General features: G+C 29.9%; 6 protein-coding genes across 6 annotated transcripts; all 6 read right to left on the bottom strand.

Moving 5' to 3' along the window:
* Positions 1-3,030: 3,030 nt before the first annotated feature.
* MONOS_12335 (uncharacterized protein) lies at positions 3,031-3,758 on the bottom strand. The gene is made up of 4 exons (XM_067864947.1): positions 3,652-3,758; positions 3,378-3,561; positions 3,262-3,323; positions 3,031-3,186 (listed from the first exon to the last, which is right to left on the bottom strand). Exons 1-4 carry the CDS (start codon positions 3,736-3,738, stop codon positions 3,124-3,126), a joined length of 396 nt encoding a protein of 131 aa, XP_067722927.1. The 5' UTR covers positions 3,739-3,758; the 3' UTR covers positions 3,031-3,123.
* Positions 3,759-5,455: 1,697 nt separating this feature from the next.
* MONOS_12336 (uncharacterized protein) lies at positions 5,456-6,400 on the bottom strand (the record flags this gene model as incomplete). Its single annotated transcript, XM_067864948.1, has 1 exon — positions 5,456-6,400. One exon carries the CDS (start codon positions 6,398-6,400, stop codon positions 5,456-5,458), a length of 945 nt encoding a protein of 314 aa, XP_067722928.1.
* Positions 6,401-8,664: 2,264 nt separating this feature from the next.
* MONOS_12337 (putative 40S ribosomal protein S15-1) lies at positions 8,665-9,590 on the bottom strand. The gene is made up of 3 exons (XM_067864949.1): positions 9,321-9,590; positions 9,105-9,239; positions 8,665-9,046 (listed from the first exon to the last, which is right to left on the bottom strand). The coding sequence occupies exons 1-3, from the start codon at positions 9,531-9,533 to the stop codon at positions 8,933-8,935; spliced, it is 462 nt and encodes a 153-aa protein (XP_067722929.1). The 5' UTR covers positions 9,534-9,590; the 3' UTR covers positions 8,665-8,932.
* Positions 9,591-9,649: 59 nt separating this feature from the next.
* MONOS_12338 (Rab18a) lies at positions 9,650-10,941 on the bottom strand (the record flags this gene model as incomplete). The annotated part of the gene is made up of 5 exons (XM_067864950.1): positions 9,650-9,971; positions 10,022-10,141; positions 10,275-10,609; positions 10,766-10,802; positions 10,930-10,941. 5 exons carry the CDS (start codon positions 10,939-10,941, stop codon positions 9,792-9,794), a joined length of 684 nt encoding a protein of 227 aa, XP_067722930.1. The 3' UTR covers positions 9,650-9,791.
* Positions 10,942-10,977: 36 nt separating this feature from the next.
* On the bottom strand, positions 10,978-11,562 carry MONOS_12339 (histone H3). Its single transcript, XM_067864951.1, has one exon. The coding sequence runs from the start codon at positions 11,517-11,519 to the stop codon at positions 11,109-11,111; it is 411 nt and encodes a 136-aa protein (XP_067722931.1). The 5' UTR covers positions 11,520-11,562; the 3' UTR covers positions 10,978-11,108.
* A 287-nt stretch (positions 11,563-11,849) lies between these two features.
* On the bottom strand, positions 11,850-12,276 carry MONOS_12340 (uncharacterized protein; the record flags this gene model as incomplete). Its single annotated transcript, XM_067864953.1, has 3 exons — positions 11,850-11,895; positions 11,950-12,095; positions 12,148-12,276. The coding sequence occupies 3 exons, from the start codon at positions 12,274-12,276 to the stop codon at positions 11,850-11,852; spliced, it is 321 nt and encodes a 106-aa protein (XP_067722932.1).
* Between the last annotated feature and the right edge of the window lie 76 nt (positions 12,277-12,352).

Here is a 12,352-nt window from a genome sequence, read left to right on the forward strand (position 1 = left end):
GAAATTTATAATTTTAAATTTTGATTTATGATCTTCCAAGAAACCAAAAGAAATCTTATTTGGGACAGAATTTTTTCTTTAAAGAAAAAATTAGATGAATTGCACTATTTTTCTGTTATTTTGAAATTATTGAAAAATTTTGAAATTTGTATATGATATTTTGAAATTATCAAGTAATTTTGAAATTCTCCAGAAAATTTGAAAAAATGGCAGTTTTTTTGAGTTTTACCAACAAATTTCAAGTAAAATATTTATTTTGGGAAGATCCGTATTTTTCTCCAAATAATTGTGGAAATCAAAAATAGCTGTTAATTAATCACAACTATTTTTAAAATATCAAATGAATAATTTTCAGAACATTCACCAACAAATTTTGCGAAATATATCATTTTTCGTAATTTTGTTTAAATCGTAAAGAAAAAATAAATATAATTCGACGTCAAAAAACGTTTATTGAAATGCTAATTGCAACAAATGATTGTCAATATTCAAAGCATTTCAAATTTTCAATTTGAAATGGTTTATAATTGCTGAGTTGCAAAAATTGACAGAATGCATCAAACATGAATAAAAAGAGCAAATAAAAATTCAAAAACATTTCAAATATTGATGTTTTGCACAATAATGAATATTTCATGGAGAATAAAAATGTTAACGTTGAAGAAAAAAATGTCAAAAAATGAAAGAAAAAACAAAGTTTCATTATGATCGTGTCAACTTTTCAATGAGACTTTTTTCTTAATTGGCACTTTTTTTGTTTTTGCTTGCAAAATTCTGAGAAAAGAGAAGTAGTTTTCAGCATTTCAAAAATCCTTTTTAACAAGTTTTATTCTATTTATTTGCAGTTTGTTTTTATATTTTAACTTATTACACATTGAGAAATTTCGTTTTTTGTTAAATTTTAAAGGACTTTTTCTAGCCAACTGGGAATCGCTCAAGAAATTGGGGACATGTTTTATATTGCATTTGCTTCGAACTATTAATCTTTTAAATCTTTTTTTTGACAAACACTTTTTTCTTGATTTATTCGCATTTCAAATTTTCATCAACATGATTATATTAAACTGTTTATTTCTTTATTAATATAATGAAATGAAAAAAATAAAAATATGATATGAATAACAAATTCTTTTATAATGAAGTGTTAAAGATAAATTGAAAATGAGAATGTTTTATTTTTTCAACAGACAAATAGCGCTTGCTTGAAATGATCAATGACCAAGTTTTAGAAACAAAGTTAAGTTCTTGAAAAATAGATAAAATTAATGTTTTGTATTTACAACACTTCATTATAAAAGAATTTGTTATTCATATCATATTTTTATTTTTTTCATTTCATTATATTAATAAAGAAATAAACAGTTTAATATAATCATGTTGATGAAAATTTGAAATGCGAATAAATCAAGAAAAAAGTGTTTGTCAAAAAAAAGATTTAAAAGATTAATAGTTCGAAGCAAATGCAATATAAAACATGTCCCCAATTTCTTGAGCGATTCCCAGTTGGCTAGAAAAAGTCCTTTAAAATTTAACAAAAAACGAAATTTCTCAATGTGTAATAAGTTAAAATATAAAAACAAACTGCAAATAAATAGAATAAAACTTGTTAAAAAGGATTTTTGAAATGCTGAAAACTACTTCTCTTTTCTCAGAATTTTGCAAGCAAAAACAAAAAAAGTGCCAATTAAGGAAAAAGTCCCATTAAAAAGCTGACCCTCCATTTATTGGAAATAGGGTGGTTTTTTTATCCGGACATTTTTTTTATCCGGACAAAAATTTTAAATTTAAATATCTCAACAAATATTCAATATTAATTTCCAGCAATTTGCACAGTTGTATGTTAGCATATGTGACATCGATTCTTATACAAATTTTTAATAGCAGAGTGGTATTTTTTTTGAAATAAATAATTTTTATTTTTGAAAATCCGACTTTTGATGAATTTTTCTATTTTTATAAAACGATTCGGTTCATCTTTTATATACACAACTTATTTTTTCCATGATATAAACAATTCTGGTTATTTTTTATTTTCGGCAATTTGCTCGTTTGGACTGAATGGAAATTTGTCATTTTTGAAAAATCATTGTCAATGGGACAACTTAAAAAATAATTTTCATTAAATGAAGGAGCATCTAACAGAAACCAACACTTGCATTAATTAATATAATAGTTATATAAAATTACCACAAAGTGATAATTAAAAATGATTCAGAAGGTTTTTTATAAGCATCATTTGTTTTCATAATTGATGATTTTTAATATTCAATTTCATTGAAATTCGAATAATATTTATTTTTTGGAATCTTCACTGAATCATTTTTAATTATCACTTTGTGGTAATTTTATATAACTATTATATTAATTAATGCAAGTGTTGGTTTCTGTTAGATGCTCCTTCATTTAATGAAAATTATTTTTTAAGTTGTCCCATTGACAATGATTTTTCAAAAATGACAAATTTCCATTCAGTCCAAACGAGCAAATTGCCGAAAATAAAAAATAACCAGAATTGTTTATATCATGGAAAAAATAAGTTGTGTATATAAAAGATGAACCGAATCGTTTTATAAAAATAGAAAAATTCATCAAAAGTCGGATTTTCAAAAATAAAAATTATTTATTTCAAAAAAAATACCACTCTGCTATTAAAAATTTGTATAAGAATCGATGTCACATATGCTAACATACAACTGTGCAAATTGCTGGAAATTAATATTGAATATTTGTTGAGATATTTAAATTTAAAATTTTTGTCCGGATAAAAAAAATGTCCGGATAAAAAAACCACCCTAGTCTTTTTTTTTTTTTTTGTTGGAAAATAATTGTTTCGTGAAGAATTTGATATAATTTGAAAAGATTTCGTAATAAAGAAAAGATAGATTCAAACAAGAAAGATTGTTTCATGTAAATAAATCAAAAACATTTCCAACAAAAAATTAACTTTATCCAAAAGTACATTGACTTTAGGAAAAGACAGTATCTTTCCGAAAAATATTCAATGTTTCTCCAAAAGTGCGAGTATTATTCCTTTTAAACTGCAATTTTCGAATTAAAATTATTTCAATGTGCTTTAACAAAATAAAATTGGAAAAAAAATGAAATGCAGGAAGTGTTATTTTTTTAAACAACAGCAGCAATATGACGCTTTTTATGTTTCGGCTTTCTGTTCCTTTTGATACGTCTCTAAAAATGGATTTGTAAGTTTATTAAATTAAAGTTAAAAAAACACTTGACCTTCCATTTTTATATTTTACAAACCTGTATTTTTTTTCGAATGTCAGGACGCCTGCTTAGCTCAATTTTCTTTTTGCGTGATTCACCTAAAACGGAACATGCTCAACAAACTGATAAATCACAAAATGATAAGAACAAACTCATTTTCTTTTTAGGTTTTGATTTTTGTTGTTCATTTTTTGTTTCTTTTTCTTTTGGGGTTTCAATTCCTTTCTGTTTTCTTATTTCTTCAGCTTTCTTTGCATCAGCAGCTTTTCTTCTATTTTGAAGTCTCAGATCAGCCATAAGCAGCTTGTATCTTTCCTCGTAGTCAGCTAAAACTTTCTAATATCATCACCATAATTTTAAATGTTAAAAATACAATAAAACAATAACAATTCTCGATCTAAAAAACTTATATAAGAAGTTTCACACGGGACGTTCTTTTTCAACTGCGATTCTATGGTTGGCTCTCTCTCTTTTGTTGTGGACATTGCCTTTACACCCTAATCTCTTTCCCATTAATAGAATACTTTTTTTATGGGCTCATTGAACCATAAAATTTTCATTAATTGTTTGAAACATTGTTTTTTTATTTTAAGAATTGTTTCCACACAGTTTTACACATGAATGAGCTTTGAAAGGTGCAAGATAGATGATGAAATGAATCTGTTGAGAAATTAAAATCAGTGAATTCAATTTTTTTGTTGAATATAAATATTTAAATATTTCTTTCAGATTAAATTCAAATTTCAAAAATGATCAATGATTTCAATAAATCATCTATATTTTATCAGAAGAAAGTTGCAAGTTCAAAGCAATGAATTGAAAAGACGAGAAAAGAGCAAGATTAAATTATCGAGAAGCATTTTGTGAAAAAAGCTATCAAACCAAAAATATTTACCCTTCTGTTAATAGCCTTTCAAAAGGAAATTTCAATGTTGATCAATATCTCAAACGGAATCCAAATTAAACGTTCAACATAACTTTATATTCCATTCCAAAAGAAGCGATTCATATGGACATATGACATTATTCACAGATTATGCATCATGAACAAGACGTTGGGAACAATGTAATATGAACGACGAAATGAAAAATGATGAATATATGCAAATAAAGGATGATAAAGGATCAATTATGTCTAAAAGCAGCTGTGACGAGAAGAGTGTAGAAATGAAAAAGAAACACAAGCTCTGTTGATGCAAACATAGTTTTGTACTTCATTGCGCAGAAGGAATATTTCAAGAAATCTTATTAAAGTTGTAATCAATTATTTTCAAGAAACATTTTTACAAAAATGAAATACAATTATTATTTAGGAGAAAATCATTTTAACCAGAATAAAAAGTCTAGACTCTGCACCAGGGTTACCATCACGAAAAAGCAAAAAACGCCATCCTTTTGTAATATTTCAAGGATATCAGACGCTTGTTAAAATTGGTCAGCTTGCATGCACTTTACCTTTTCCAGTCATCAATCATAAACAAACAAAATTTCAATTAAATTAAAGTTCATAAATGCAAAAATAAAACAAAAGAATTGGACAAGAAGATATATTATAATATAATAATGGAATATGAAAAAGAGATATACATGACAAATTGTTAATATCACGAGATAAAAGAAATTCGTTAAATTATGTTTTTTCAATAAACTCAGGATGATCAACACCTATCAAATAAGGTAATTTTGAAAGTGATGTTTTAGAGTTCTTTTTTTCAACAAGCAGTAATGGTCTAGGGGTAGAATGCAACGTTGCCATCGTTGCGACCCGGGTTCGAGTCCCGGTTACTGCAAGTTCTTTTTGTCAATTATTACTTTTTAATTGAAAAAAGAAAAAACAAATATTTTTATATTACGTTTTTTTGATAGAAAAATTTTTGTTTGAAAAAGAAATAATCGTGATCTTAAAGAAAGTAATTAAAAAATTTAAATAAGATTGAAATTGTTATGTTAGAATATTTAAATAAATTTTAAATTATCGAATTTGTTTGTTAAAAAATATTTTATCTTCTTTTAGTTGCTCGATGAACTTAAGCTTGTATTGCATTTTCATTCATTCAGATTTATATCATATAAAAGTTTTTTTAACGAAAAAAATAGAAAAATTTATCTTTAAAAAAATATTCTTCGAAGCAAACTTCAAACACACAAAAAACTGAATGAGGCAAAGCAAACTTGTCGTTTAAATTGCAGTAGCTGAGATTCTAAGACCGTCCTTTTCCCATAAAAGTTGTCAAACACAAAGGCTAACAGAACTTAGCTGCTCGGAATATTCTCCCTTTAAACAGAAGCTTCCTAATGTTCCAAGTTTAATTCTCATTCCTCCGCCTTCCGGACTCAACGCAGATGTCAAATCATCCAAAGAGCAGTTCACAATTGACAGATGCGTCTCAAGCTGAACAGACCCAAATGAAGGCTGCTCGTCATACTCACTCACATGAAGAGAAGTGAATTCACAGTTCTTGAAGCTTATTTCAGATGGCTGAGATTCTTGATTGGCTGAAGAGGAATAATCATCTTTTGCATCTGGTGTTGAAGGAATCAGATCGAAAAGTGAACAAGTTGAAAATGACAAATGTGGAAAGCGGACTCCCTCGAATGAAGCTTGAGCTGTTTGTGAAATCACAAAAGGCGTAACATTAAATGCTGCTTTATCAGTATAACATTGAGAAAGCTGCACAACTCCACCCAAAACGCTGATCAAATGCACGCAACTTGAAACATCTTGCGATTCTGAAGAAGTGATAATGAAAGAGCACGATGAAAATTGGATGTTTCCTGTTTCTGTGGAAGAGGAAAACAACGAAGCACCTTCAGGCATCTCAATAACAAAAGCAGAAGGAATATGAAAATCGATCGAAGAAAACGAAAGAACGGATGTAGATGAAACAACACTCCCAGATGCAAACTGAACATTGGTACTGATGTTAATCCCGCTGTTTTCTCTGTCAAATGACAGAACATTGACTGAGTTGAGCGAAATATCATTTTCGATCGAGCCATTCGATTTCACAGTGATCACACGAAGTGGCACGTCTGCACTGCTCTCTGCAAGTCGATTGACAGAATAGTCAAGCGATTGGAACTGAACAAAATTGCTCCCACAAAACACCTCGTTCTGCCCTGCTGGAGCCTCAACCAGAACAGATACACTCACAAAACCTTCCACAAAAATCATATGAACAAGCTCGACTTGGACATTTGCGCCATCATCAGTGAAAAAGGAGAGCTTTTGGTACTTTTTGATTGACCTATTAAAAAATTAAAAATACCAATTTTTCAATTGCTCGAGCTTTATGTCCAAAAGGGTTACAAAAGATTTGCATCATCACCATCTGAAAGTTTTTTGCTTGAAGCTGTTCCATTCATCGAGCTTATAAAAGGAAGTTTCATTTGTTTCTGATCAACAATAATTGAAATTCACAGAACGGTTTTTACAGCAGATAGGTTTGAAAGAGCTTAACAAAAAAGAACATCTGAAGATGCTGATTTTAGAGGCAACATAAGAATAAAAATGAAAGAAATACTCCGAATTATTGCTCCTTGCATGAAATACGTCTGTCATAACAATTGTCAAACGAAGAAGCAACATCAACCGAGCAGTTTTAAAGAGAGAATTTCACGTTTGATGGAATGATATGTGCAATGTTAGAATTAAATAAAGAAGAAGACTTCTCAGAAATCTGTTGAATCTACAATCAATGATCGAAGCATTATAACAAGAAGAAATAATAAGAGAGAAAACGAAGAAGACGATATCTGATAATTATTTGCTGCGAACCTTTACGTAGAAAACAGAACAGATTCAATAGAAAACAGCTACACAAACAGAACTCAGCTGATAGTCTGAACAACTTTTATGAAATCTAATTGAGAAATACTTTGAACAGAAGCCAATGATTGAAGGGGCTTAATTTAATTTTATTTATTTATTGATAATTAAATTGAACGACACATGGCATTTTCAGTATTTCTGCATTTCTATTTGAAAGTTAAAAACTCAAATTTCGAAAAATCAACTTATTTTCATCGGTAGAAAAATTGCTTTCTTTGCAGCTTAATTTTCAATCGTTGCTTTGTTCACACATGAGCCTATTAATATCAGAGGCTTTATTGCAATCATCAGAGCAGCTGGCATATATATGTCTTCTTCACAAAGCATCAACATAAAAACGAAAAAGCATGCACGATTGTTTTGCATAGAAGGATTCCAACTCTACATCCCCATTTATCTACACAATAAGATGCAATTATTATCTACTCGTTCGTTGTGTTTACTTTTTGAAATATCTCCTTTATCATTAATTATCAATCGTGAGCCAGTTATTGCGGAATACAAAGATGAAAAATCAAAGCTGTCAATTTCATAATTTCTATCTGTGGGTGCTATATGTATCTGGAAGCTCACTCGCTGCTGTGTTTCCAAAGAAGCGACAAGCTGAATACGTATTCTTGCAGATTTTGTACATGAAAATTGTATCACCTTTATCTTCTGAATGGCATCTTACAAATACTGAATTGCTTATACAAAGATTCCAACATTTATTTGCATAGTGTCCATCGAAATATATTGCACCTCCCTGTAGCCCTTTTCATTCAATCCATTCTTCATTAGAAAATATTCCGTGCTGCTTTTCCATTATTATACGGTCAGTTCTGGATATGTGGAATTTTGAAGATTTTTCAGTTGATTGTGAATGTGAGCATTGAATTAAGTGGTTGAATGATGATTGATGATAAAAAGCAGTCGAGCTGGGCGACAGTCCGTGTACAACAGTTCAATAGAAAATGTCTACACATTGGAAAAATGTGTTGAGAAGAATAGAAGAATTATCAATGAATAAACTGTTAGTCATTTGAAGATTGTTAAAGCATTCTTCTTTTATTCTTTCATTCGAAAAAGTGCAACTCTCAACGAATTCAAAATCTCCGATGCCTCCGCAGGAAAACGAAGAAAAATTTGATGAATAAAAAACCAAAGAATTAAATGAAGAAAATAAAACTGATGACCTTCCAGTTCCTCATCAAAGCCACGCCAAACTGCAAACAGAGCGATTCCAATCCGCCTCGAAAACAACTGAAAAATTTTCTAAAAAGCATTTCCAACTTGACATGCAAGACGGATGGAAATTATTTACAGGCTTCAATTAAATTATGAGGTTCAATGACAATATGAAATTCTTGTCACGGATAATATTGCAAAGCAACCTCTTTCATCGAGCACCAAGTTCGAGTGCTTCAACGAAGAATTAAAAAAGTCCAACAAATGAAGCTTTCCGAATGTAACTTTTTGAACCATTTAATTGTCAATTGAATCAATGGGAGCATTTGCCCCTTCGTTTTATGCATGTTCTTCAACATATTTCTCAAAAGTGTTTTAACCAGAACTATAAAATATTCATTTTGAAAAACAACAATTTAAGTGATTCGATTAATTTTTTTGGCAAATAATTTAATAGTATTCTTTAAATTTTCGAAGAAATAAATCTGATAAATAATTGATTTCTTATCATTTTAATGCCCTGCTCAACACCGATAAAAATACTTACATCAACTTTTATTACTATCGAAGTTATCCGAAAGAATTCACAAAAATTCTAAAATTTGTCAATCACACACATAATCGAAAATGTAAAGAGCTTGAAAAATGCATGTTAGAATTTAAAAATCATCTTCAAGCGAGAAGTGAAAAAATGATAATTCTCACATTTTACTTCAATGGAATAAAACGACTGGAGTGTGTGGCACCAATACCTGGACGACCATGGGTTGACACCTTGTATGTGATGGCAAATTCACCAAGATAATGTCCAATCATCTCAGACTAGGTTAAAGGAATTGATAGTTAAAAATTGAAAAGCATTCACAAAACAAAATCTTACCTTAATTTCCACAACATTGTAAGCTTTTCCGTTGTGAACACCAATCATGCTTCCGACCATTTCAGGAAGAACAACCATGTTTCTGTAGTGAGTTTTGACTGTGGCGGGCTTTTCACCAGCTTGGCAGTTGCGTTTCTTTCAAAAAAAATAGAATTATAAAAAAGCAAAATTTAAGTTATAAGTATTTTATGAGAAGATGAAATCTTTCATTCATACTGCCTTTCTCAATTTTTTTAAGAATGTTTGCTGTCTTTTCCAAATTCCTGTGCGGAACTTGCGACGAAGGCGAGCTGGGAAAAGACGAAACAGTTCTTGTTCCTTCAAGTCAAGAAGTTTCTGAAGCTCAACCCCACGATAGGTGAACTTTTTCAAGCCCCTTTTACGCTCTTCATGTTTTGAAAGATTGATTTCTCCAGCGTCTTTTGGCATTTTTTGATACTGATCGTAACTGTTAAATTGCGGATTTACGAGTAATTTAGTATAAGGGTTTGATCAATATATTTTTATTTTTTAAAAATTTGAAAACATTAAAAAAAATACAACTCTAAGAAGATTGAAGTGCAAGCTTCTTTAATTGATGCTCATTGCAAAAAAATAATTTTGAACAAAATATGAAATAAAGATAACACAAATACAAAGTTCATTGGAGAAAGAAATAAAGAATTCTCACGAAATGAACAAGAGACATTAGCATCCACAAAGTCCTCCTTGTCCTCCATCATTAGTATCATTTTTTTGAGCAGAAGGATCTACAACTTGGGGAGAAGAAGAAGAAGATGTTGATGAAGATTCCGATCCAACCTGAGTCGAAGATTTTGCAGGACGATATATCCTGCAACGTTCTGCAAGGGTCGGTTGATCGAATATCTTTTGATTAAAGAAAACTTTTTAAACAATAAAATTCGAACTTGGCAAACCTTCTCTATTGTTTCCATAAATGCTTGCTCCACCCCAGTTGTTTCCTTTGCTGAAGCCTCAATAAAAAGCATTCCTCTTTTTCTTGCAAAATCTTTTCCTTCTTCCAACGATATTTGTCTCTGATGTTAAGCAACCAATGTTTTATTCGAAATAAAAAATGTTTCAAAAAGGTGAATATACAAACAAAAATTCCAAATAAATAGAAAAATTGGTCGAAAAATAAATGTTGAAAAAAAATTAAATATAACACACATCTGGAAGATCTGCTTTATTTCCAACAAGCATTGTCACAGAGTCTGTCTCGCCAATGTGTTCTCGTGCTTCTTTAAGCCATCTATCTAAATTCTCAAATGTCAAACGTTTTGTAACATCATACACAAGGATAATCCCGGTTGCACCTCGGTAATAAGAACTTGTAAGAGTTCGATATCGTTCTTGTCCAGCTGTATCCCAGATTGTAATTCGTACCATCTTTTCTCGGAATGTTATATCTTTTGCTTGAAAATCCACTCCGATTGTTGCAGGCTGGTTAGGATCAAATGTATCTTCAGTAAATCGAAGAAGGAGAGAACTTTTTCCAACTTGACCTTAAAAGGCCATGTAAAGTTTCAAAAAGAGCATGGATGGATAAATATGAAATATTTGTCACGGGGTAAAATTATCAAGAGAAAGCAAAAAGAAAAAAATTTCAAATGATATTTAAAAAGTTAACATCATATTAAAAATGATAAATTAACTCAAACTTTCACCGATTACAACAATTTTAACTTGGTAATCACACTAATTATAAATATTAACAATCATTGGTGTTCAAATGAAGAAAATTCACGAAAATGGAGGGATAGTTAGAATAGAATAAATTACATAAATGTGAACAACAATTCTTTTTCCAAATAAGATAGCAAGCCTCTTCGTCCATTTTTATAATTTAGTTACCCATAACTCATTTTTTGAATCTTTCATTTTTATCAATATTTTTTTTAATAATAATATATTTAATTATAACAAAAAATATGTAAAAATTTTAATTTCATATGGTGTTTAAAAACACAATTTGAAATGAAAACGTAAAATATTATAAAAAATTTAGGCTCTTTCTGCCCTAATTCTTCTTGCCAGTTGCATATCTTTTGGCATGATTGTAACACGTTTTGCATGAATGGCGCACAAGTTAGTATCTTCAAACAATCCAACGAGATAAGCTTCGCATGCTTCCTGAAGAGCTGCAACTGCTGAGCTTTGGAATCTCAAATCAGTTTTGTATTCTTGTGCAATTTCACGAACAAGACGTTGGAATGGAAGCTTTCTAATCAAAAGTTCAGTGCTCTTCTGATACTTTCTGATTTCACGAAGTGCCACGGTACCTGGACGGAAACGATGGGGCTTCTTCACACCACCAGCTGCAGCTGCTGTTTTACGTGCTGCTTTTGAAGCGAGCTGTTTGCGTGGAGCTTTTACACCAATTTGCTTACGAGAAACTTGCTTTGTTCTAACCATGATTAAATTTATAAAAATATACTTTTATTTAATAAATTAATTAATAAAGAATTTCATTCTCGTTATATATTCGAGGTTGGATGAAAAGATCATTTTGTACGCAAATTTGATCAGCAAAAGAATATGGATTAAATAAGGTTATGATCTAATTTTGAACTTTTCTCAAGCATTATTAAAATGCTCGCTATGATAAAATTTGTACATTTTAATGTTAAACATTGTAATAATACGGTTTGATGAAATGACATGATTGTTAGAGAAGAGATTTTCTTTTATTCCATTTCGCTTCTTTTGAGAAAAATTATCGCAATACGTTTTGGTAAATTTTGTTTAACATCTTGTAGCTCTCTGTGAAAATGATTCATCACATTTATCACTTTGAATAAAATTTATTTTCAAACATCAAATGGATATTTAATTTTTTTCAAACCTTCTTTTTTTCTTTCCAACCTCCTGTTCTGTTTCCGAAGAATCATGATAGTTTCGCCTAAAACGCATTTGATCAATGGGTTGACGTTGATTTGCATTTTGCACAGACACTTGAGCAGGACTTGATTTACACATAACTTTTGCTTCCTTTGTAAATAAATAAACAAAATTGCCAGATTGAATCAAAAAATTATTCAACCTTTGGAGCAAAGAAGTCCATAAGATTAACTTTTTGTGAACATTGACAGTTTTCGGAATAACTTGACACAAGTTTAATAAATGAAGAAAATATTAAAACAGCACTATATATGCATATGATTCCTTTCATAATATAATAAGATTTAAGAAAAAAGCTACGAGCTGTTTTTTATTTCGATCATTTACAGCAAAAATGAACAGTTAAA

The sequence above is a fragment of the Monocercomonoides exilis genome (assembly GCF_001643675.1).
Source record: "Monocercomonoides exilis strain PA203 chromosome Unknown scaffold39-1025343, whole genome shotgun sequence".
In the NCBI taxonomy this organism is placed as follows: domain Eukaryota; phylum Preaxostyla; order Oxymonadida; family Polymastigidae; genus Monocercomonoides; species Monocercomonoides exilis.